The 25,120-nt window shown below is 42.8% G+C and overlaps 2 protein-coding genes across 2 annotated transcripts in view; one reads left to right on the top strand and one right to left on the bottom strand.

Annotated features, from left to right (window-relative positions):
* Window positions 1–17,326, top strand: part of LOC103373394 (myosin phosphatase Rho interacting protein) — a 61,547-nt gene extending 44,221 nt beyond the window's left edge. The window contains exons 13-25 of the mRNA XM_008303267.1: window positions 947–1,056; window positions 1,236–1,274; window positions 3,218–3,986; window positions 4,824–4,940; window positions 5,766–9,506; window positions 10,689–10,836; window positions 10,929–11,034; window positions 11,577–11,736; window positions 11,829–11,936; window positions 12,017–12,103; window positions 12,215–12,377; window positions 12,826–12,911; window positions 15,951–17,326. Of these exons, the coding sequence (XP_008301489.1) occupies window positions 947–1,056; window positions 1,236–1,274; window positions 3,218–3,986; window positions 4,824–4,940; window positions 5,766–9,506; window positions 10,689–10,836; window positions 10,929–11,034; window positions 11,577–11,736; window positions 11,829–11,936; window positions 12,017–12,103; window positions 12,215–12,377; window positions 12,826–12,911; window positions 15,951–16,022 (5,706 nt within the window). The 3' untranslated portion in view covers window positions 16,023–17,326. The remainder of the gene's footprint in view (window positions 1–946; window positions 1,057–1,235; window positions 1,275–3,217; window positions 3,987–4,823; window positions 4,941–5,765; window positions 9,507–10,688; window positions 10,837–10,928; window positions 11,035–11,576; window positions 11,737–11,828; window positions 11,937–12,016; window positions 12,104–12,214; window positions 12,378–12,825; window positions 12,912–15,950) is intronic.
* Window positions 17,327–21,084: 3,758 nt separating this feature from the next.
* Window positions 21,085–23,496, bottom strand: prr35 (proline rich 35). Its single transcript, XM_008303266.1, has 2 exons — window positions 22,088–23,496; window positions 21,085–21,904 (listed from the first exon to the last, which is right to left on the bottom strand). The coding sequence occupies exons 1-2, from the start codon at window positions 23,494–23,496 to the stop codon at window positions 21,085–21,087; spliced, it is 2,229 nt and encodes a 742-aa protein (XP_008301488.1).
* Between the last annotated feature and the right edge of the window lie 1,624 nt (window positions 23,497–25,120).

Raw genomic sequence — 25,120 nt, 5'->3', positions numbered from 1 at the left:
ATGATTTATGTCATTATAACTTTGTTACAGTGCACCAAAGGTATTTTTGAGTTGTCTCTACTTCTAACCCTGGTTGTGCTGTTTCCATAGAGGTGCAGGACTTTATACTGCAGTTACAATAAAGTCTGCAAAAAAGATTTCAAAGTAGCACATAGATGATTTTTAACAAGTGTGGTTTATGTAATAGATGAAGAGTTAAACCAGAAGTACTTATTTAGACTGACTGCATGGTGGTCTGTATGTCTAATGGCAGATTTTTACATGAGTCTGTCCCATTTTCTGTTCATCTGCTGCCAGTTTCACACCTTATAAACCAAAATCAAGCCACTCAGATTTGTAACAAAACAACACACCCGGAGGCTGTAGAGAACAACACATCTTACAAATGTTTAACATAAACTTTAAAATATCTGTGGTGTATAGATTTAAACAGAGAGTACGTTGAATGTGTTGCAAATTACACACAAACCTCTTGTGTTCTATTCATCTAGATGGTGTTAGAATTGTGGGTGTAACGAGAGCCTAAAAATACAGACTCTTCTCCTCCACAATGTGTCATTGTGATGCTTTCATGCTCTGCAGCCATTGAAACTCCATTCAAGCTCCGTGTGGTTTAACAGCACGATCTGCTCGTCCTGTTTCAAGTGCTTTTAAAGGAGTGAAAATTGAAAAGCGAGGCTGTGGATGTTTTTCTGTCAAAAAAAAAAGACAGTATTTCAGCATATAAATGAATTGATATAGAAATGAAGGGAACATGCAATAATAAAAAATGTCCAAGTTACAATGCAGTAAGGACGTAGCTTCAGGACATGTAATTCACTAAATATATGTCGTTGAGCCTTGGATCAAAAGTGGCTAAAATTGTTCACATTGTCAAGAAGTTATTTTGATCGACATGTCGTCTCGTCCTGTCACTCACTTCAATGAAATGCCTGTGTGTTTTCAGTGTAAGGAGGGAGTGTGCACCCTGTCAGCCATGACCTCTGGGATCCGTCGCAACTGGATTCAGGCCATTATGAAGAATGTGCGACCCACTATTGCCCCCGATGTCACCCGGTAATACCCAGCGAGGATTAACACCTGCCATCGGCACATACAACAACAACAACAACAGCAACTGCTTTTTCTCACTTTATTTATTATTTTAACTCCTGTCTCCTCCTCACCTTCTCCTTCTTTCTCTCTCTCTCTCTATCTCTGTGCCCCTTCAACTGGTATTTTCAACCTGCTTCCAGGAAAAACATCTCTCTGAAACTATCCGTTCTGAAGCCCAGGTTGGAGTGCTTGTGTGTTGAATATCTCCCCCCTCCTCCTCCAACAGTGATGTAATTGCTCAGCTATGTCAGCCCCGGCGTGTTTGTCGTCCCACCGTGTGTCATGTGATTATTGAGTAATGTCTCCCTGTCAGTTATGCCACCGTAGAGACACACACACACACTGCAGTCGCATCGACACGCTAGAATAATCTGCCCAACACCACAGACGGATGTTCATCATCACTGAGCTTTGACTGTCCGCTCAGTAGCTTTTAGGAGCGAATCACAACTGAGGCACAAAAGAAGATAGAAGATAGATATAGGAGCTGCGCTATGAAGAGTTTTAACTCTCTCCGAGCAGCAGTTTGCCTGAGGATGATTTAACTACTTTAAAATGTTGTTTTATTTTGAAAAAGCAAAGCTGATTTACTGTATCACTACTCTGACCCACATTCACTGAGTCACACACTTTCCTGTCCAAGGTGAGGTCGTTTGGTATTCCAACTATTTCTGCGCCTCTCTTTCTCATTCTTGAGCTCTGTCTCTTCTCATTTCCCCCTCCCACCCCCATCACACATCCACACATGGTAAAAAAAAAAAAAAGGATTATTCTGTCAGGTCACTCTGCCCTTTAACACTTTGAGTGCACATCAGTGAGCAGTTTACTGCAAACACATTCTGCACATTAAGCTACTATAGAAATTGCATTAAAGTAGCGAGCTAAAGGCAGCCATCTGCCGTCAGGCTTACCTCAGATCACCAACACCAAAGCTGCTTTCAGCCCCACTGTCTGCCTTATACATGTTTTGGTGCTGATGCTATGCTTTTACTGGGATCTGTGCCACTGATGTTTATCATGTTTCTGTGTCAGGGTATCTGCTGGTCTTAAAAAGTACAAAAGAGCTTTTAGTTGCAAAGTGTTTTGGAATCTGGTGTTGTTTTTGGACCCATCGGTGGGTTTAGAAGGCTTGTCATCTTTTAAAAATTGCCAAAATAGCACCATTTAGAAACTATCAAAAGAAAGAATCGTCTCATTTTTAACTTTCTGATGGTCCTTGAAATATTCACGTGTCACTTCCGGTCCCATCAGCTTCAAATCATAATATTTTCATTAAAATCAATTTATTGTCCAACTGAGGAGTCGTTAGTGACTCAGCTTGAACCAACAGTCACATGACAAAAATTCAGGGACTTTTCAGCTGAACTGCAGCCTGTTTACAAAGACATTAAAGTGTGATGGGTGCAATAGAAGATGGACTTTTTGTGGCCTTTTTTACGTTAGCACCATTGGACAGCATGCACTGTTACTACCTGTCTGTACAGTAAATATGGGGTTCGTCATTTCACAATGGACAAGTGTCAAGTTTAGCAAAGGCTTAAAGCTGAGATCGGCAGTCATGTTTGGCGCCATTGGAAAAAAATTCCAGCATTTTGAAATTCATGTGGTCTGAAAGGAAGCTAGACTTCTGCATCTTGTCTTGGCTGAATTTTTAAATTGTGGCTTCTTTTTTTCTTTGTCCGTTTTGCATGCTGCAGCTTTAAATTAATCGATGGTTTGGTTAATTCTTCCACTAGTTGTAGTATAACACTAGCTTGTTGTTATGCATTGCTGAGGACTACTGAAAAAGAACATAAAAAAATCAAGGCCTTCTAGTTTTTCTTCATACTTTCATACTTTTGCTGATCTGATTATGTGTCGAATATTTTTATTGCATCTTGGTCAAATAGAAAAAGTCTTTAAAGGTGGTACATTTAACTTGGAGGACCCTGCAGAAACCCTGGAATTGCACCGCTATAATCTGCTGCACCACCAGAAATGTTGTTGTGTCGCTGTTTTGTCCAGCAAAGCTTCATGTGATAGATTGAGCTGATGTGAATACAAAAAGTCGTCATCGTCTTCTGTTTACCCCACATATACAAATATATATGTGTTTTATTCTTTTGTCTTTTTGTTTGATCAGATCCATCCCTGATGAGAAGATCAAGTCCCACGTGATGCTGGAGCCGTGTCTACAGGCCGCCCCCGAGCCAAACCCCAGTCCTGACGTCCCCAAGTCCGACGCCCACAGACAGCCGGGCTCTGCTGCTCCCTCCGAGCCGCGGAAAAGCCGAGTCCGTGAGCGCAGACGAGAGGGCCGCTCAAAGACTTACGACTGGTCTGAGTTCAAAATGGAACAGACGGAAAAGCCTGTGAAAGAGCGAGCGGGCACGATTGACCTGAGCTCGTCCTTCTCCACAACCTCCTCCTACTGCTCTCCTTCCTCTTCGCCCTCCTCCTTGGCGTCCTCTCCTGTCTCTACCTCCTCCCTCCAAACCTCCTCTGTGTCAGGTGCTCATCCACCGTCCACGACAGAAGAGGCAGAAAAGGAGAACGTCAGGAGGGGCGCCCCTCCTCACAGCACAACCAGTGCGACTCACATACCAAATACTGTTACTGTTACTATTATTTCCACGCTAAACGCTACGCCGTCGGTACAGCCGTCGACGCCCGAAAGCCCGGAGCAAGGAAGGATGGAGGTAGACCATCCTGCTGCCGTGTCTCCTGGGAGTGAAGATAAGAAGGGCAATAGATCCCCGGATGTCCAAGAAGAGATTGAACAGCGATGGCATCAGGTGGAGACGACGCCACTGAGAGAAGAGAAGCAAGTGCCCATCTCCACAGCTTTAGAAAACTCCACCAACTCGGACAGGCTGCCTGCACATGAGCTTGCTGCGCTGCTAGACAAAGAGGTGCGTTCACTCACTCTGATCTTATGCAGTCCTGAACATAAGTAGTCGACCGTTACAGTTTTTGTTCTTTAGGCTTCAGCTAATTCGGTCAGAAATTACACGTGTAGGTTCATATCAGTATAAAAAGAACTCTAAGTTGAAGGGTTCAAAAGTAAATGGACAATAATATATTTAGTTTAGCACATTTGACATTTCTGCCAATCAAGGATTTCCCGCTTTCCCAGAACTTTGGCTGAATCAGACCACACGGAAGGCTCATGTATATCCTGTGGCTTCCATCAGCATCAAAATGATCAGTAAATACCAGCCAAAGTAGTAACTCAAGCTTTATTCTCCAAATGCATTAAATTGTGTCACAGTAGGATGCAGCCATTTATGACCTGAGATCATAATAGAAACACAAACGGCTCACACATATATAAGCTTCTTGAACAGGTTTTATTATTAGTTTTCTGGGGAAGCCTCTTAAAAACTTGGACTCAAACGTCAAAACTGAGTCACTAATGGCTTCACAGTTGCATCAGCGGGGTCAGAATGTTTAGTTTTTTACAGGATTTGGTTAGTGCAGATTATTTCTGACATTTTTTAGATTAGTCAGAATAAACCGATTTTGATTAGTTATTATGATTTCAAGCTCAGATTTCATCAAGATGAGGAGTTGAAGGACCGTAATTTGTGTTAAGCTGTGTTAAAACACCTCTGTATCACACATCCATGTCTTTGAAAATGGTGAACCTCAAGATCAGAAAAGGTGTTACTTTCCAAATACCGTTGTATTGCTTGTATTTATGGTGTCAGAACATCTTGAGCCATTCGCCCATCATTTCTTCTCTTCAGCTGGGACAGAAGCAGAAGGAGCTGGACCGACTACAGAAGCAGAACAGCCTTTTAAAGGAGCAACTGGAAGACGCGCTTGGGAGAGAACACAGTGCCAGAGAGGGCTATGTACTGCAGGTACCACACTCACCATTTATCATGCAGCCTCAGAGTGTGTCGTAAAATACACACCATGTGCAAATATAACATGAATTTTAGGAAAGAAATCCTGAGACAGAATGATATTAGTAGTTTATATAAATATACGGTAAAGTAAAATTACTATCTGCACCTCGAGGCTGTTGACATTTTTGATCTGCAGTCACCTGGTTCATGACAGATTTATGTGCAGCTACTGCAACATTTAAAAACTTCTACTAACAGGTGTGGGTGCTTATTCTCTGAAACTGATGCGCATGGTTGTGGTGTTCTTAGCATGAGTTTTCACTAACTTTGTTGACGGAGTTTCACATCTCCTGGGAGAATAACTGATTTGATCAGATATGCTCAAGGTAAGACACTTGATCAAGGAGCCTTGCGCTGTGCTTTTTCTCTCTGTTCATGTGTGTGTGTTCTTTCCCAGCTTAATTTCCGCATGCTTTGTGTTTCTGAACTGCATGCTTTAACTAATTGCTTTTTTTTTTTAAACAATGTCCATTTTAAAGTCATACATTAAAATTCCAATATGTTTGTTTTGGTTTTTATTTTAAAATCACGATGGTAGTCACCCATTGTTTTGTTTTGTTTTTTTATGTTATTTTTTGTTGGGGTGGGGTGGGGATGAATTCATCTTTCAGTTTCCAAGTGTCCTCTGAAAAAGCACAGTGGAAGCTTGGGAAAAAATTGATAACAAGAAAGGAGAAAACTTATTCTCCTGGTAACCTGCGAGATGTGGTTCTCCGTGTATGGTAAGGGAGCTAAAGTCTTGTCATTAATGAAACTGTCTCATCAATCTTTTTCAAGAGTGCAACACCCCCTTCCTCCTCACCACGCAAAGTGCCATGGCAACACTTGCACAGGCTTAATCAAGACTTACAGGGCGAACTGGAGTCCCAAAAACGGAAGCAGGACCTTGCTCAGCAGCAGATCCGGACATTAAAGAGAAGCTACACCGAAGCCCAGGACGCTGTAGACCGACATGAGACTGACATTCAGGCTCTGCAGACTAAACTTGCGTCTGCAATGCATGAAATCTTAGCCAGTGAACAGGCTGTGGCACGAATGCGGAACGAGCTCAAGCTAGAGCAGGAGCGCTCAAAAGAACAAGAGGAGGAATATGGCCGTGGTGAGGCCACCTTGCGAACCCAGCTGAAGGACAGTGAAGATAGACTCCGTGAAGTAGAGGCCAGTCTCCTAGAGAGAAACCAGGCCCTCCGGCACCTCGAGCACCAGCAGGCCTTGCAGCGAGACCACACAAGGGAGGTACTGAGGTTGCAGGAGAGGCTGCAAGAGGTGACTGCTCGACTAAATGCTACAGAGGAGGGTCAGGCACTGAAGGAGGAGCGCCTGAGGAAGGAGCAGAGCAGCATACAAGAGAGTCATGAGAGGGAGAGGCAGAATCTGTGTCGAAGATTAGCTGAGGCTGAAACCACACAGAAAGAAACAGAGGACAAGCTATTGGAGGCTGAGCAGCAGGTGGAGGCTCTGTTAAGAGGAAGACGGGCCTCAGGAAGTAAAGAATGCAGAGAGGAAATGCTGAAGTTGCAAGAGCAGCTGGCCCAAAAGACCGACATGGTTGAGTCGCTGAGGGAAAGTGTGCGCAGGCTCGAGGAAGAGAAAGGCCACCTCACGTGCCGCTGTCAGGAGCTTCTGAACCAGATAGCAGAAGCAGACCGGGAGGTGAACAAGCTCCGCAATCGTCTGGAAACGGAAGAGGCTGATTACTGCACCCTGGAGCACTCATATGAGAGGGCTACTCAGGAGTTCCAGAAAATGAGCCAGTTCCTTAGAGAAAAAGAGGAAGAGATCCGGCAGACTAAGGAGATGTATGAGAGACTGGTGGAACGTAAGGAAGAAGACCTAAAGGAGGCCCTTGTTAAAATGACTGCGCTTGGCAACAGCTTAGAGGAAACGGAACAGAAGTTGCAAGCTAAGGAGGACCTTCTTTGTCAAATGAGTCAAAGCCTCTTAGATAAGGTTGAGCCCTGTACTGCTGAGAAGGAGCTGCAAGCCAAGCTTGTGGTTGCAGAGGACCGCATTGCAGAGTTAGAGCAGCACCTCAATGCCCTGCAGCTGGGCTATGCTGACCTACGCATGGAAAGGAAGCAAATCCCAGAACAGAGCAAGAAGGCCAGGGTTAAAACGTCATTCTCCATGTCATCAAACTTAGAGTCCTCATTTTCTTTAGACAATACAGCCAAGACAGAGAACTCCTCAGATGATAAGGAGTCTCAAGCTAAAAGACCAAGGATACGTTTTTCCAATATTCAGTGCCAAAAATACATCAGTCTCGAGGGCATGGACTCCAGCCAGATGAGCAGCAGCTTTGTAGACGCAGGACAGAAAGATAAGCAAGATGCAAATGAAGACATTCATCTAGCTGAAGGAAACCCCCCCTCTGATATCACATTCCCACATGCTAGTGACCCAGAGAAGTTTATCTCCATCATACACGCCCTAGAGACTAAACTGCTAGCTACTGAAGATAAGCTAAGAAACCTAACACAGAATCTAGAAGTGCAACGATCCACGGAGGCAGAGGACTTGTGCAAGATTGATCTAAAGCTGACAGAAAAGGTGCCCCGTCCAGAGACAGACAGTAGTGGTGGAAGTGGGATACAGAGTAGTGCTGCCATTAAGCATTATACCGAGGCCCTTGTATGTGTGGAAAACAGTCGAGAGAAAGTAAGAACTATCCTCAGTGGCTCTCATGAGACCACTGATTCACAGCTGCACTCATTGTCAGAGATAGAGACTGATTTGTTCAACGCATCGCTGCACATTCGGCAAGGGCAAAAGACATTGGAAGAGCAATCACCAGCCGTCCATCAGAGTCAGACCCCAGAGACCATAGATAAAGACGCAGCACACCTCTTTGCCAAAACCTTGTCTTTTGAGGCGGTAGTGTTGAACAAGATGGCTTTGTTGATACAATCCTCAAAGTCTGACCTCCTACAAGCTCTTGCAGAGATATGGGAAGGCATAGAGCACATTAAAAGGAGCGACAAAGACTGCTTGGCTATAGTTTACGCTGATGTCTTGACCAGAAAGTTGATGTTAGAGAGTGCGTTCTGGAAGGAACTGGAGAAAGCTGAGACAGATGTTGCTAAATCCAAAGAGGGCAGTGTCGTAGCTGATGTAGATGTCGATGCCACGCTTGTCTTTAACACCTTCCTAAAAGCCGAACTAGTCTACTCGATTCAAAACCTTAAAGTTTGCTATGAGGAGAAGTTCAAAATACTGAAAAGGGAGTTAACTGAAGCCCATAGTAACCTGCATCAAAGGGACGTGGCTCTGAAGGCAATTATTGAAGCTTCCAAACGGCCTGATCTGAAAGCAGTAATTAAAGAAGTGAAAAATAACTTTGGCTACAGTAAACAAAAGTTGGCCGACATTCGCCCTCCTGAACTTGCGCCCTACATGGAGCAGATCGAAACAGAAGAAGCTAGGAACTTGGCTGAGGAGATCGTAGACAGACAGTTGGCTGCAGAAATGCCCTCTTGTGGTGTTGACTCTGTTCAGTCGCTGCAAAATGCACACGAGAACCTGGCTAATGAGCTTCAGAGACAAGCAGCAATCCTCCATCAGTATGCCCAAGAGATAGAAAGCGGCGGTAACCATCCCGGATTGTCTAAAATGATCCACGCTTTGTTAGGGCACCAAACTTCACAGAACTTCACAAGTACCTCTCTTTGCATGCGTGAAGCTCTTATCCAGGCTCAGGTAGCGTATGTGGCTTGTAGGTTGAGGGCCACGCACGAACAAGAAATGGGCTGGTGCAAACAGACCAGTCAGAACATGGATGCTCTTGTGCAGCAGCACGCCCGCAATGTCACGGTAATCCAAGAAAAATATGAAGCGTCTTTACAAGAGGAACGCCTGAGCTTCACGCAAACAGTGGCCACCCTCCAAAAGGAGAATCAAACGCTGAAGAGTGAGATCAGCAAACGAGTGAACCAGCTCTCCCAGCAGCAGGAGCAGGCGACGCTCCTGGAGCAGCATTTCCAGAACCAGACCGAAGATCTGAAGCAGAGGCATAAAAAAGAGCTGAGCCAAGCGGAGCAAGGTCGCGCCTCGACAGAGCTGGCCCTCATGGAGACGACGGCGGACAGTCAACGGAAGCTCGAGGTTCTGCTCGGAGACATGGACACGATGGAGGAGCGGCACGAGAGTCATGTGAGGAAGCTGGAGGAGCAGTTTGAACAGAGGATCTGTGAGCTCCAGCACATCCACAGAGAGGAGATCGAAAAGTTGCATTCCCAGTATGTAGAAAACGTTCAATTTTTCAAAGAGCAAAAAGGCTTTAAAGTCTCCAAGTCACCTACTTGTGACGAGGCGGCGACACCGATGGAGGAGGAGGAGCAGGGGAAGTGGGAGGAAGCACAAAACATGTCAGAGGTGGACTCCATGGTGCTTCTGAAAGACCGAATCCAGGAGCTGGAGACTCAGATGAATAGCATGAAGGACGAACTGGAGAACAAGCACCTTGAAGGAGATGTGACCAGCCTGAGAGAGAAATACCAGAGAGACTTTGAGAGTCTTAAGGTTTTTTGCTCTTTCATTTTACCCTTAGTGAATTTAGAGACTTTTATTTAAAGAAGAGAGTAATAGATGAATAGTTGCGTAGCTAAATAACTTTTTCACTTTGGTTCTTCATTCTACTAATTACTACTGATGGTTTGGAATTGGGAAATGGTGTGATTTGAGATGACATGAACAGTTTTCATGTGAACTACAGCATGATTTTAATTCAATCTTTGAAGGATGTCTCAAACTGGATGTTTTGTTACTGTTTTTCTCACATACAAGTCCTGATAATATTCATAATTCACTAATACAAAGTCTGGCCTTCACGTTCAGCTATGCTAGTGGTTGATCAGTCAGTTCACCACTTTGTTAAGTGTTTCCAAATATTTTCCAAATATTGGACGGCACATAGAAACAGAAATCTATTGCTTCCAGGAGATCAATCCCAATGACTGTTTTAACCTCCCTAACTTTTTCTATCATAGGGCCACCATTAGTAGGTTTCATTGAATTGTCTTGGATAGATTTCTTTGACATTTGGTACAGTCATTCATGTTTCCCACAAATTGCTAAATACACATCTTCAGACCCAAAGGGGCTCATTCACATGGGATTGTGGAAAGTTTGTATTGCTGATAACAGCAGTATAATAAAAGCATCTGACAAACTATGCTGAAATATAGTAAAACCAATGATTTTTCTGTTTTGATGTTTTAAATAAGCGCAACTCTAGTTGAAAGACAAATCATTAGTTGAACCTGCAGGTTGGCGTGCACACTGGGGTTCACTCCAACACTATGGGTGGAAGATGTTTAATGTTTGAACTAAGTGTTGTAGGGCTTCTAGAACCGATTCTAATCTTCCGACTTCAGTAATGCCTTAAGAAATCACTTTTGAAGTTTAAACATATCATTTTACTCAAATGAATATACCATTTCCCATATTCTATTCCAGAGTAAAATAGTCTATCAGTAAAAGAAATAAAGCTCTGCTGAACTAGAGTTTCACAGCTTTAACTTGCTCTGTTACTAACATAGCTGGGCTTCAGAGCACAAAAACCTTGCATGGCTTCTATCACTGATCTCTTTGCATGTAGGCTAGTGAACTACTACTAGATTTTGACTGAAGCTATTGTCATATAGGTGGTAAGTGCACAGGGATTTTCACGATGACGGATTATCGACCCTTTCTTCCCTCTAGGCCACATGCGAACGTGGCTTTGCCGCAATGGAGGAAACACACCAGAAGGTGATAGAAGACCTCCAGAGGCAGCATCAGAGGGAGATTTCCAAACTCATGGAAGAGCGAGAAAGGCTATTGGCAGAGGAGACCGCTGCAACAATTGCTGGTAAATAAACTGTCTTGGCACTTATAGTTAGTATGCTTTTAACAAGTCCGATACACAACAATTAAATATGTGTTTTTCTATCTTTCCTGTAGCTATTGAAGCTATGAAGAATGCGCACAAAGAGGAACTGGAAAAGACCCAACGCTCCCAACTGAGTGGACTGAACTCAGACATTGATGAACTCCGCCTACAATATGAGTATGTTACATGACAAGAACATAAAAACCCTTTGAACTCATATGTTGCCTTGAATTTTTTCCTGCAACTTAAAAAAACGTGCAAACGCATGCAGCAATGAAACTTGAAAGTTATATCCTGAAAACACCGAAAAGTCTCTAACTGTTAGCTATGTGTGGCAAAGAGGTAAACTGTCAGCACATGGTTGTGAGAGGTTTTCCATAAAATGAACCCTTAATGACCTCTAGCCAGCGCAAGTAAGGATTAATTAAGTCTACATTCTTATGTCCCAATGACATATGTAGCTGCCTTTGTCATGGCCTGAATCATGTGTTTTGGATTTTGTCAACACTGTCAGCTCATGATCCATCGATTAAATGCTGAATCTGACTTAAGTCTTAACCAAATATTGACATTGCTGCACGTGTTAGGTAAAATACTCAAATGTTAAGCTCATACCAATACAGATCAGTTAAATAATTGCCTTCATCAGGCTCGGGACAGTCGTAGTTAGTTAACATCAGCTGAGAATTCAGGTTGATACTGGTGATGTTACTGTGCAGGGAGGAGCTGCAGTCCATCCAGAGGGAGCTGGAGGTGCTGTCAGAGCAGTACTCCCAGAAATGTCTGGAGAACGCTCACCTGGCTCAGGCGCTGGAGGCTGAGAGGCAGGCCCTCAGGCAGTGTCAGAGAGAGAACCAGGAGCTAAACGCTCACAACCAGGTCAGAATCCACATCCAGAACCTGCACATGCACCGCACGCACAGAGACGTCATTCGTCCACAGGTTAAAATGCAACTTTATCTTCTCGACAGGAATTAAATAACCGACTGACTGCAGAGATCACTCGCATGCGCTCCTGTTTCAGCGGTGAAACAGCTCTGTCGCCGCTGACCCAGGGCAAAGACGTGTATGAACTGGAGGTAGGTTTAAACACACACCAACACACACCCACACACACTCAATTTGCTCCTCAAACTAAGTGTTTCTTTCCATTGTGTAGGTTTTGTTACGGATAAAGGAGTCAGAGATCCAGTATCTTAAACAGGAAATCCACTCTTTGAAAGATGAACTGCAGTCTGCTTTAAGGGTAAGAGAAGTCTTCTTTATGAATCAGCTTATTGAAGACTGTTTTTCTTCAGGTCTTCCAATAGAATTAGAAAAACTGAGGCTGCACATTCATCACCACTCACTTTAATAGGACAAGAAATATGCCACAGACAAATATAAGGACATCTATACAGAACTGAGCATTGTGAAAGCAAAGGCTGACTGCGACATCAGCAAACTGAAGGAGAAGCTGCTCATGGCGACAGAAGCTTTAGGTGAGAGGACTGTGGATGGAACAGTTACATCTGGTTATGGTAAGTAGAAAACACTCAGTTTGACTTTTCTTATTATTCAACCCTCTGAAACCAGTCGATGTGTTTAAAAGGCTGTTTTTTTATAGTTGGTTTGAAATTGTAACATCGATCACAAACAGAAATTGGAACTAATCCTTTGAACTAATTATGTGCAACGTCTGGTTCTGTCAGGAAACCTTAAACCAAATCCAAGGAAGAAACTGTTTGAGGTTTAGAGGATTAATACGGAATATAGTGACAACCAGTTTTCTATTTTTTTGTTGCATACTGCTTCTGTTTCTGTGATTTGTTTGTTTGTTTTTGGAGATTTTTCTCTGTTGCAACTGAGTTTCAGTTCAGCAGCTGCCAGGTAGTGTAACTGATTGGATTTGTCAGTTCAAGAGCTAAAACATTTGTGACGCTTAAGGTTAATCATGACAATAATGACGTGTCATCCTTGTGTTTTTAGATATTATGAAATCAAAAAGTAATCCAGATTTCATGAAAAAAGAAAAATCAACAGCCTCCAAGCAATCAAGAGGTGTAAGGTCAAAGGTGAGTGTCAGATTTAATACAGCTGTTTGTCTTTCTCTAATAATTGTCATTTTTTCTGTATCATACAGATGTTCCTGGTTTAAATTGATGGACTACCTGCTGTGTTACAGCAACAATGCAGAAGCAGTAAAAGGAGGCATTAAGTGTGGATCGTACTTGATAGCTGTAGGCACTAGGTGGCAGCAGAGACTAAAATGTTGGTGACAAGATATTAGGCTAGTGCACCCCGAGACCACAGTGTCGCTGTTCTTGACTCCACGGGAAGTGAGTCAGCTGCAGAAGAAATGTAGTTTAACAGTAAGCTCAAACCTTCAGCCAAAATATGAGCAAGAAGTGATAGTCTGAGCGGGGATCGTATCTGGGACTGTGATATTTCAGAGCACCTCCTACCCGCCTGGCAAAGATGTATTAGTAGCTGCGTGCATATACTTTTTTTTTTTTTTTTTTTTTTGTATGGAACACAAAGCATAAACGATGCTTGGGGTGATTTAGAAACATTACATAGTTTGTCCAGCCGCTCCATTTTTTACAATACTTGCAGCACATGTAGCAGAGTCCATGTAACAGCTGAGCAGAAGGTGGTGCGGAGTCAAGTGGTGTCTTCACAGTAAGCTGCGAACTAGTTTGCTGGAAAGAAAATTCATGATCGATGACCCCATCATTTTCCCTTCTCAGTCATACTCTATACATATATGTTCATATTTATAAATAATATCGCCCCATATATCAGTGTAGGAATTTCTAAAAATCAGCATCTGCCCCCAAAATTAAGAATTGCTTGGACTCTAGTAATTAAATGAAGTAGCTGAAAAACAACAAAAGCAAATGATATTTTTAAAAAACAACAGGCTTATAGAATATTATTGATATTCATATTCATAGCAAATACAAAAGTCATGAATCCACACAAAAACCACACCATGATCTGCCATTTCGGATTACCTGCTCACATGCGCCACCTAGAGTTTGTTACCGTGCACTGCAGCCGCAACTGAATATTCTGTTTAGATTATTTTACCCCACCATAAGTGCCCCTGCAGCATTTATCCCACCGATTCATGTGAAACCAGTAGCATCTGCAGAACACAACCGTTTCAATTTGTTCATGTTTCAAGCTTTTTGTCGTGCAGAATCTTTATTTGTTGTCAACACGCAGTAGAAACGTGTTCAGTAGCTCGTCGGTCACACTGTTTTTTGCTGTAAGTCTCTTTTTGCTGTAAGTGTGTCATCTGTCTTGTTCTGTCCGTCAGTCTGTCACTGAACAGGTCTCATGGGATAGCTGACACTCCCATTGTGGGGTGATCTCCCCCCTCAGCCCCCACCCCGAGATGTGCTGTAGGTATAGCATGATGAAGCCCAAAGCATGCCCTACCCATCCTCGCATGATCTGCCCTCCTATCACACCCAAACCCTTCCTTTTTGCCCCACCACCCACAACCTGCAGCTGAGTGTAGTGTCCACTTCTCAGTTGAACATCACAAGTGTGAGCTTTAGCAGTGGTTTGTCTTAGAACAGTGTCACGCAGTAAAAGCTTTTCAGGTTGCATTCCTCTCAGTGGTCAGTACAGGAAAAAAAGAAAATTGTTATTTTTCACAGGCGGATTATTGACCTACCTCAGATCCTAATATTGAGGAGTCTCAACTAACTTTTCCATATGTTCCTGCACTCTTTTTTTCCCCTATTGTATGACAACCCAAAAAACATTTTGTTAAAGTTGTCTTACTGTTTGCTGAAACTCTGAGTCCTCTGTGCTGGAATTTATTTGTGGTTTGTGTTCATAAGTTGGTCCCCTTGTGTGGCATGACAGTATTCCAACATTTTTCCTCTACATTTCATATTTTAACCTGAAATAAATCAATAGCAGAAAAAATAACTGGGATTACCAGCTGCCTAGCCAACCCTGTCCCCTCAAAATTGCATTCCGAAAGGGAGTCCCGATAAAGTTTGTCTTTCCCTGATCCAATCCAAGTCATTGATAATTAGCATTTGGTGACAGCGGTTATCATTCTGTTTGATTTTACATACTTCTAGTATTATACATTGAGTGCAGTATCTGGTTGCACCACCAGGTGGAACCTCTCACTTTACTTTAGCCTTTTTGTATTTAGAAGCTATTTTTGGCAAGTAGAGAGTATTATAGGGGTTTAGCTAGTAAAGGGGCACCACGGCAAAGTATTCTGTAAAGCTTAGCTAGTGCACGTCTTAAATCAAATTGGGCCAAAACAGGACATCATGCGTCTTAGGACTTGTTGGCAACAGCAGTGCATTATCAATATAAAGCGCGCCAAATTTATGTTATTAATTGATTAATTACTGATTGATTTTTCTGCGCGTTAGTTAAATTAGATTCAAATGTGTTGTGAAAGAAAGTATTTTAATAAAAACTGATAATTTGCAAAGCTTAAAATAACATGTGTCTGTAATACTGAAGGATGCTGTTGTGGAACCACATCTCTATTCACCTTATTTTTTGCAACAGCACCACCTACTGGATTGGATAATTCTGCAGTACCCTTCAGCCCTAATCGTCTAACATTTTCATTTCACCGTCAACACAGCACTAATCCAAGCTGCATGCTGTCACATTATCAGATAAGCACGGACAAGCGATGGTGCTTCGACTTGTGTGAAATGATTTAGGGAAAACCTTTTCCACATTCCAGCATGAATACTGATCCAAAAAATGCAATTTTACATCTATTAGAAACTGTGACTTCCTTAAAAATAAAACTTTACTGTGATAAAGACAGAGACTAACAGCTCAGGTAATGGGACTGCCGGTAATTTTCTTTTTTTTTTGGACAAAACTTTACGAGGAATCTTTTCCTACGACGTCATAGTAAGACATAAATCAGAATGCAGTTTCGCTGTATGGGCCCATTAATGTAGGATCGTATTTTTTGTGAGACACGGTTGGCCTCGCTCAGCACATAGCTGTTTTGCTGCGTCTTTGTTTTCTTCTTTTTAATGCTCTTCTCTGTCCACTCTGTGCATTTTTCTTCCATTAATAATTTGCTTCGTCTTTCTTATCTTTAACAGAGCCTTAAAGAGGGATTAACCGTTCAGGAGCGCATGAAGCTTTTCGAGGCAAAAGATTCCAGGAAGATTTAATTGTTAGAAGTTTCTTTTCTGTTACCCGGCCTTGGTTTTTATGGTGTGATTGCCACGGCCGCGCCAGCATCAGCTTAAGACTGTCTCATAGGAAATGGAGAATAAATATCTATCAAGGTCGGCTCTCGACCTGGACCTACTGCTTCCATGCCTCTAAGTTGTCATATTTTAGTTTGATTTTCTTTTTTTTTAATTGATAAAACTTACAGAATCAATCCTGTGTAAGGTTTCTTTTAAAATAGATGTATAATCAGGCCGAGTTGGAGTTGTGTCAAATAAACTGTGAGAGGGATACATGACAGCGTTTATATTGATCCTCCAAAACATGCCAAAACAGACAGCAATACACAGTATGAATAATATATATTTCCCAATATGAATTAAGTATCTGCTGTATTTTATTATTGTTACAGTGTCTATATCTAATAATTTTTAATGTTGCACCAGTTCTGTTGTACATAACTACTGGATATGTGTAGAATTTGGTTTGCTATTGATTGTTGGGGCATCTGCTGTACTATAACTATGGTTTGATTGATAGTGGAAAACAATGTGATGCTTAACTTGCTTATGTATGAGAGTTTTTTTTTTTTAATGGAGTGTCTGCGTGTGAAGGGGGGGGAAGGGTTGGGGTGAGATTGCACTTATCACTTGACTACTTGAGGAAGCTTGTTTTTATTTGTCTCAAATTTGGTGTAGTGACTTCAAGTCAATAATTGCAGTGCAACCAAACATCCTGACTCAATGTCATATTTAGTGAACAACTTGTTAGTGATACTGGATTTTTAAAGATTTCTTAAAACCTGACTTTGTGTTTTGTTCAGTTTTGACCTTGGTGTGAGAATATCATCTCATAAAAAAAACTATTTCGGATTTTTTTTGCATGACTGTACAGTATGATTTGAACTGCAGAATGATCATGTTGCCTCATTTTCCTACTTTATGCTTTAGTGTGGAACTCCTAACACTAATAAGCTTTGCTTTGCAAGTCCTACTGTTTAGATGTTGAGATTGAAATGTTTTACTGTAAGCAGCAGTCTTGAAGCACTTGGCCCAGTCCCTGACCTCTCACTGAAATCTAGTCGTGCCTGAGTGAAGAATATAAACATCCATGAAACCTGTGCAGCTATGGATACACACTGTATAGTATTCAAACCACGCCTTGTATATATATATGCCACACGGAAGACTTCTGTGTTTTGTTTTAAACTTGTATCTTGCTCACTAGCTCTATATGAAATATATATGAATATTTTTTATTTTCATTTGAATGTATAACGTCAAATAAATGAAGTGTTTGGAAATTTTTCTGTTGTGGTTTTTGTCCAAACAGTGTTTAAACTACCTATGGTGTCCTGTAATTGTTATCGTCATTGTTATTGTTATTGTTGTTATTGGTGTAAACTAGGGATGTTCTGATCGTTTTTTTTTTTTTGCTCCCAATCCAATATGAGTCATTTAATGTTTAGCGTCTACCGAGTCATAATCTGATACTGTTTCCATAGCTACCGCACCCTTAAAGTGCATTGAACTAAAGGTAATCAATCCAGTGTTGATGCTTGAACAGCTGAACAGCTCTGGAGGGCGTTAGGGGGGGAAAAAATTGCATTCCCGCACAAACACCCAAAACCACTATCCTCTACATGCACATTAGCTGCAGTGCTTGTTTGCGCCACCAGGAGGAGTCTCTTACCGTTTAATACGATAGCGACCAGGGCAGCTCTGTGTTGGCAAGCAGAGAGCATTGTGGGATGACAGTGTCCTCCAGCCAGAATGATATGTTTTAAATAGTGTGTCCTGACACAACTATAGCCTCCCATAATGACAGACATGTGACAGCAGATGTAAACAAAGGGTCATGCTTTGAAAAGAGATCGTGTGACAACAAAGACTGCACAGATACATTAAAGACCCCGTGTTATGCGTCTCAGGTTTTTCCCTTTCATTACTGTGTTATAGGTTTTTTTGTCCATGTAATATTTCTGCAAAGTTAAAAAGCCCAAACTTCACACCTGAGGGAGTGATTCTATCTTACAGAAAACTCTGTACCTGCCTGAAACACCTTGTTTTGAAGTCTAGACTTTTCCTTTGTTACTTATTTATGTCACCATGTAACACTTTTGCATGATGGCTGTCAAGTGACTACTTTTGCAAACTGTCAAACACAGAATGAGCAGCTTCCTCGCAGTCTACAAAATTAATCCATAACGCCATGAACTTATAAAATCATTTACCAGACAGTTTAAACTCTGACTCAGACGTGCTGCGTCACATATATGCTAAACTGCAGTCATTGTGATTGACAACTGCATTGTTTCAGCTTGAAATTTCTATTTCAAATGAAGTTACAGAACATATTAACCTCACTGTTGTCTGGCTTTTCAGAAAGAGGGTTTTAAAGAGACGGGAGCAAAACCGGAGCGTTTCAGACAGAAAGTGAGAATTCTTTGCTCATGCAAACGCTGACTCTTTTGTGGCAAAAGAAGTCATTGTTCCACAGTCAGCAATAAATGTCTTGAAGCAGTGCAGTCACATATATTTAGAATTGTCAGCTGATGCCTGGAGTTTGGTTTTTTCTTTACATAAACACAGACATTCCCAACAAAAAATGATGCAGAAAAGCACAAATTGCCGCATAAGAATTCACCACAATGCAGAATTTCCTACAGGAGGAAACCCAGACCCACTGCTTAATGTTTCCCTCTACAGTGTTTAAAGAAAATCCTACACCAATGTTTTAGAGCAGCTCAAGTTCTTTTAAAGCACCTTTTTGCTTTTTAAAGGTACCAGGATCTCTAAAGCTCCTATATCTATACGCATTATATCTATTACATTCATTTGTACAAAAACAAATAGTCCAGAGGGTTAGTCTGGTTTAGCATAAAGATTGGAGGAAACCTGCTCTGTTTAAAGAACAAAAAAAAAATCCACTTGGAAGCAGCTTCATGTATGAACATAATATATCTGGTTTGTTCAATCCTGGTTTGTTTAATTCTGGTTTGTTTAATCCTAGAAAACCCAAATGGGTTTCATCTTGAACATACAGTCCATGGACCTCCCATAAATATGACTCCATGGATCATCAATAGGGTGGATGGATGGATCAACACAACATTCAAACTTTAACCCAGAAGGCTGCTTTTCATTTCCCGTTTCAAACTGATCAGCAGTATAAGTAACTTTTATTGATCATTACATAGCCTGAAGTGCATGTTTATTATTATATTTAATACAGCTTGCATGTGAACTGAAGCCACTTAAATACAACAACCAGTATTTAGTTATTTTATAAAACTCACTGTGACTTTATCTCAGTTGGACGACTTAGAAACTGTTGTTAAAGACTGTCCCAGCGAGCTTCTATCGTTCCTTTTTTCACCTTTTCTTTTCCATTGAGCGTCTGTAACACTCCTCTGTTTGCCCACATGAGGGAGCTGTCAGCTGGGTCTGGATTTTCTTTTCAAGCTGTATTACAGAAAACCCCAGAACCAGTCAGAAACATTTTGTTATTGAACATTAAGATTGTTCCTTAAAAAGATTATTAACAGCTGACATTCATAGGGAATACTGGAGGGAGTCAGTGATCCTAAACTAAACTTTAGATTAAAGTGTTTTCTATTATACAGTAGGTGCTGCAGGATCGGTGTTAATAAAAGCCAGTAAAATTTCTAATGCTTTGCTTCAGAAAGAAAATGTAGAAAGATTTGTATTTGTCTTTTCCTATATTATCAGTATTGGGGGTATTACTATTTAAATACATATATATGCTTTAATATTTCTTAAAGTGTCTCCTAATGTCTGATATTTAAGTGTTTTGCTGGGGATTGTTTTATTATGTTCTTGTTTTGTGTGTGATTTTTCTACTGACTGTATGTATTCAGGCGATATCGAATATAAATTGAGGGGAAAAATGATCAGACAGTCATTTTGACCTCTTCGGGCTGATCATCCGCTGGTGGCTCTTCTGTTCGTGGCAGCTGACCTTTGCTGCAGAGTGTGATGGCGGTGACGGGGCCGGAGGACGTGGGGCAGCGCCGCACTCGCTGCCCGTCCTCGGGGCAGACAGGTACAGGACAGTTTTTAGTGTATGCGGAGCTCGGCCCCGGGGCCCTGACCTTTGCAGGGGCCCGTTCTGGGTCCAGGAGCAGAGGCACAGGTAGCCTCACTGAGGGTGATTTGGCTTAAGGAGCTGCTTCACCTTTAGTGCAGCCACTCGGCTACGTAGAGCAGATAGAAGAAAATCAGGTGCTGCTGCCACTTTGGATCTGTTTGTGTCTGTTTGTGTTTCCAAAATGTATAAATTCTGATGGTGGCATGTAGATAGTGAGAAATCTCACCAAGCTGCAAACTGATGACAATAAGATTTTTTTTTCCTTTAGATAATTTGATCAAAATCTTTTGGTATTTTCATATTTCATGTGTCAATTTTTGTCCTCTTTCTAAGACCTGAACATAACATTTAAATTAATCAGATAGATTTGTAATTTAAATTATGTATCTCAGTTGGAAAGCACAATCAGTCTGCTGTTTTAAATTTGTTATTTAAATCTTGACTTTCATTGTCCCACTTTCATAAAAAGAAGGAAACTCTTTGTTTTATTCAGTTTACTCAAAGAAATACAGAGTGTATAATACATTTTATTTTCATCAAGTAAAATGATGCAGCCCAACATGACATCATCCATATAAAAACATTACCATTTAAAACATTTTACATTAATTACATTTATTGTCATTACAATATTCACAAAATCCATCCAAAGGATTGTCTCTCAGCATGTTTATCATGGACTTAATCGTTCAATTGTTGTATTTTAAGGAGAACCTTATCGTAACAATCAACGTCCTTATAGTGCATTAGGGAAAAAAACCTTCTTTCAAATTGTCATTCATTCTCTTTTTGTCTCATAAGGTGCAAAAGTTTTTTTTTTTTGTGACGGTAAACTTAGAACAAGAGTGACAGTCTTCTTCCAGCCGATGAAACTCAAAGGTAACAATACAGACAACTGCATTAGAGCAGCTGTATGGAATCAGTTATATTACAGTCAGAACAACGAGACGTTTAGTTGTCAGCTGCTGTCAAAGGGCTCAGAGGACACTGGGCTTCCAGTCGCTGTATGGACGGGGGTCTCTTTGGGGGTTTGACGGAGGAGGGGATGTCGGTGAACACGACTGACCGGCCGTCGGGGCAGAGCAGGACGCTGGAGTCGGCCTCACACTTGGTGGTTCTGCTCGGCCACAGGGCCTCAGCTGGACTGGGCCTCAGGCTGAGACCACCGGGAGACAGAACCTCTGCGTTCACCACCGACGCCTGACTCATCTTGATCAGCATGTCCAGCGACTGCTTCCGACTCTCCAGTGCGGCCTTCATCACCTTCCTCTCGCTCTCGTCCTCCTCTTCCTCCCTCTTCTCCTCCAGCTCCTCGTCCTCCTCGTCCGTCTCCGTCGTGTTGTCTTTGAGGCTGCCGTCCTCTCTCATGCTCTGCTCACCGACCGAGTCCGTCGAGTCCCTTTTGACAGACAGGTCCAGAGGCCCGTCGCTCTGGCGGGCCGTTCGCTCCAGCGCCTGGTGAATGTGAGAGAGCTCGCTGCGGATCTTGTTCAGGTGTTCCCAGAGGTGTCGCTGGGCGGGAAGGTCTTCCTTTTCTAGGTGGGAGATCTTGCGCTCGGCCTCCTGGTACTCCTGCAGCGCCTTGGAGAGGTCGCTGAGGAGAGCAGCGACTGACTCGGAAGCCCCGTCCCCGACTGTCCTGGCAGCTGTCGAGTCTTGGCTGTTGGGTCCACCGCAGGTTGATAGAGAGGATGTTTCACTGTTGGGGCTGGTGAGAGGATCGTTGTACCACAGCTCAGTGGGCCGAGTCTGAAGCTGAGCATCCTGTAAACTAAGAATAGGAGGATGTTGTAGTTAGCAAACCTGCAGCATTTAAGACTTTACTCATGAAATGCATCTAAGAGTTGTGATCTAGCTTGGAAAATTTACTGTATAGATGGCATAACAAAAGTGAGGAAAATGCTCCCACTGCTTAGAATAAGTATCATAAAAATAAAAGTAACATTTTTTTTACCTGTTCTGGAGAAGAAGCTTGTCTGCCGCCATATTGAGACTCGATGCAGTTTGAATATTCTTCAGAAGGTCCAATGTGAAGCCCATGGCCGGCTTCTTCTCCACAGGAGCATCTTGGTTTCTAAGAGCAGCTCCTGTTCTCTTGAGACTCCAGCTTGTTTTTCCCTCCTTTGCTGCAGCCTGCAGTTTATCCCCCAACCTGTAGCCCTGGTCGGGGGAGTCTCTTTGAGGTGACACCCAGCCGGCGGGGGAGACAGCAGTTCCTGGCCGCAAAGCAGGCACTTTCCACAGACTGACTTTAGGTTGGAAGCCGGACAAGGAATTTGTTTCTAGACTGTTTGTGGACGTCTTGAGAGATTTGCTGGCATCACTCTGACTAGAAGCCGGTCCGAACGCGTGCTCACACAGGAAGGGATAGTAGAGGCGAGGGGGAATGAGAGCTCTGTCTGTATGCGTGCTGGAGGCCGGGTGGATCAGCTGAGCCGCCGATGCCAGGAAGGGAAGCTGGGCGAGCTGTGCGTGAGTCTGGGCGTTGACACCGGAGGCGGCGGCGGCAGGAATAGCTGAGTTCATGTAGGAGAAGAGGCTGGGGCTGATGGGGTAACCTACACCGAGCACTGACAGATTGAGTCCAGTGGGATCCTGGTAGTCCACCAGGTTTGGCGGCGGAGGGTAACAGGGGATTGAGCTGCTCACTCGAGGCTGAGCACCTTCTGCTTTGGCCTTAGTGTGGCTGGACGCCAGCAGTCGCCACTGTTCTGACAGAAGCCCAGGAGCTGTTAGACATGTCTTGGACAGCTTATAGTGTCTCAGCTGGGCCTCCACCTCCACAGAGCGTGCTCGTAGAAGCTGATCTTCCAGGGAGAGCATGTCTGCCATCAGAAGCTCTGACTCTGGCTGTTTGGGTTTCTTGGTAGCACACTCTGCAGCATCTGCTCTGCTGTTGCTGCTGGAGTTTTCTTTAGTCAGCCCAGTGATCTCTACTCCCTCTCCTCGTCCTCCCTCTTCTTCATCTTCTAATCCCTGGCTTTCCCTGCCCTCACCTTCCTCCTCCACCAACCTCCGCTGCCCCTGTTGTCTCTCCTCAGTGCGCATCGCCTGCTCTAGCTCATCTTTCCCGTTACCATGCAGGCCGTGCGCCTGCTGAAAGGGTCGGAGCTGGTCTGGGTGCAGGATGTTGCCCTTTTTGTACGGCCAGTCTGACTCTATGAGTAGAGACAAGGAGTTCTTGCACAGGCTGTACTTCATGTGGTTGTACAGATGGGACTTCTCCATGCAGGTGAAGGGGCACTGGAAGCACTTGTAGTTGTAGGGTTTGCCCCACGGCCGCGGGATGTAGTGAGGCTTTTTCGGCTTGCGCTCCTTGTGCTTGCTGGCGGATGTGACTTTGCAGGCGTCATCCTTTGACATGATTGAGTCTTAATATTTAAAAGGGACGGCTGGATTCAGATTGCGATGGCTCAAGCTAGACTTTTATAGTTTTTTGTCTTTTGGACGAGGGTACATTTCATTTGTTGCAGGTTTTTCTTCAGTTTTGTAGCATCTTCTTGGTAAAATTGGAACCTGTGAAATAAACAAGACAATAGTTTGTTAAATTAACAGACTGAAGGATTTTTTACGTTTTGCTTTTACCACATATTTTTTCTAATTTTATCTTTATGTCTCCGAAAGAGTGATGCAATTTCATACAAAACCTTAATACGAGAGATTAAGCTGCGTGTGCACTGAAGGGTGGTATATATCATTATGCACATATGTGTATTATGAGAGCACATTTGTTGTCTGCCTAAGCTGATGGTTGCCACTAACCTAACTGCAGGGAGGCCCACACTGCTCTGTTCTCACTGTACCTGCCACTACTCATTAGTTCCAGTGCAGCACCAGGCGCTGGCAGGGCCCAGGGCTGGGGGGCAAACAGGGCCGTCACAGGGGACTCTGCACCTGTGCAGCGGGACCTCGCAACACTCACAGGCCCGCTTGAGTTTAGGGGCCCCGGACCCTCGGAGGCCGGCTACAGGCCACAGCGCGGCGATGCTGAGGACGGCACAGGGCTGATAGGGAAGGGAGAGAAGTTGGGGGTTTGAGGCCGGACTCTTAATGAGAGCCTGGCGTCATGCCTAAAGGGCGTCATTAGTGCCAGGACTGGGATCTGGGTCAGGACAAGGCGCATAAGTTCAACTGCTCTCCTGTACATATCTGTGCATTTAGAGTCAGGTCATACTTGATCAGCCAAAGCAGCACGGATCACAGCAGGTAGCATTTGTTTTGTTTTTACAGGTTTTTAAGTGTTGAATATGGGATTTTGTAAATAAAAGGAATTGTGACTAAAAGCAGATTTATTTATAATTTGACCCATCTCACAAAAGAGACCAAAACATTTAAATATTTAGCACCTTTACAGCTTATTTTCTGCATTTTGGTCCATTATATAGATTTATTCTAATTCTTATTTTAAAGTTAATTTTTAATATGTGACTTACTGCTCACACACACTTTATTAAAATCTAAAGTTTGTCTTTTGGATTCACTGAAAACATTTTCTCTCTCATTTATCCCTCTTTTACTTTCAACTCTCATTTATCTTTTTAGCAATTGCATGACCTCAGTTTAATTAAAATCCCTGCGTTCTAATCCCCTAAAATACATTCATATTGTTTTTTGTATTCATCTGTTAAATTCCAGAAGCTTTGTGATCTTCTTAGACTGTGAGCCAAGCCGGTGGCTGAAGCCTGCAGTGAAAGAAGATGTGAGGAGGAGTGCGCTCCTCAATTTAAAACACTCTGCTGTGGGGGCTTTTATTTTGCCTTTTTCCTCGGGTCATTCAAAGATGAAAGCCTGAGTGAAGTTTGAAGTCCAAGCAGAGGTAAAAATAAACTTCACCAACTCTGTTTTTTTTGTTTTGTTCTGTCCTGCACATATAACTAAGTTTAGAAATAAAAGCCAGTGAAGCAAACACAGGTGATGGATGACCAGTTATGTTGAGTGACAACCTCATCTATGAGCGCACAGCACGAAGGGTGAAGATGAAAGACGG

Source organism: Stegastes partitus, unplaced genomic scaffold (genome assembly GCF_000690725.1).
Source record: "Stegastes partitus isolate 25-593 unplaced genomic scaffold, Stegastes_partitus-1.0.2 Scaffold1968, whole genome shotgun sequence".
Taxonomy (NCBI): Eukaryota; Metazoa; Chordata; class Actinopteri; family Pomacentridae; genus Stegastes; species Stegastes partitus.
This window is presented reverse-complemented; position numbering and strand designations above follow the sequence as displayed.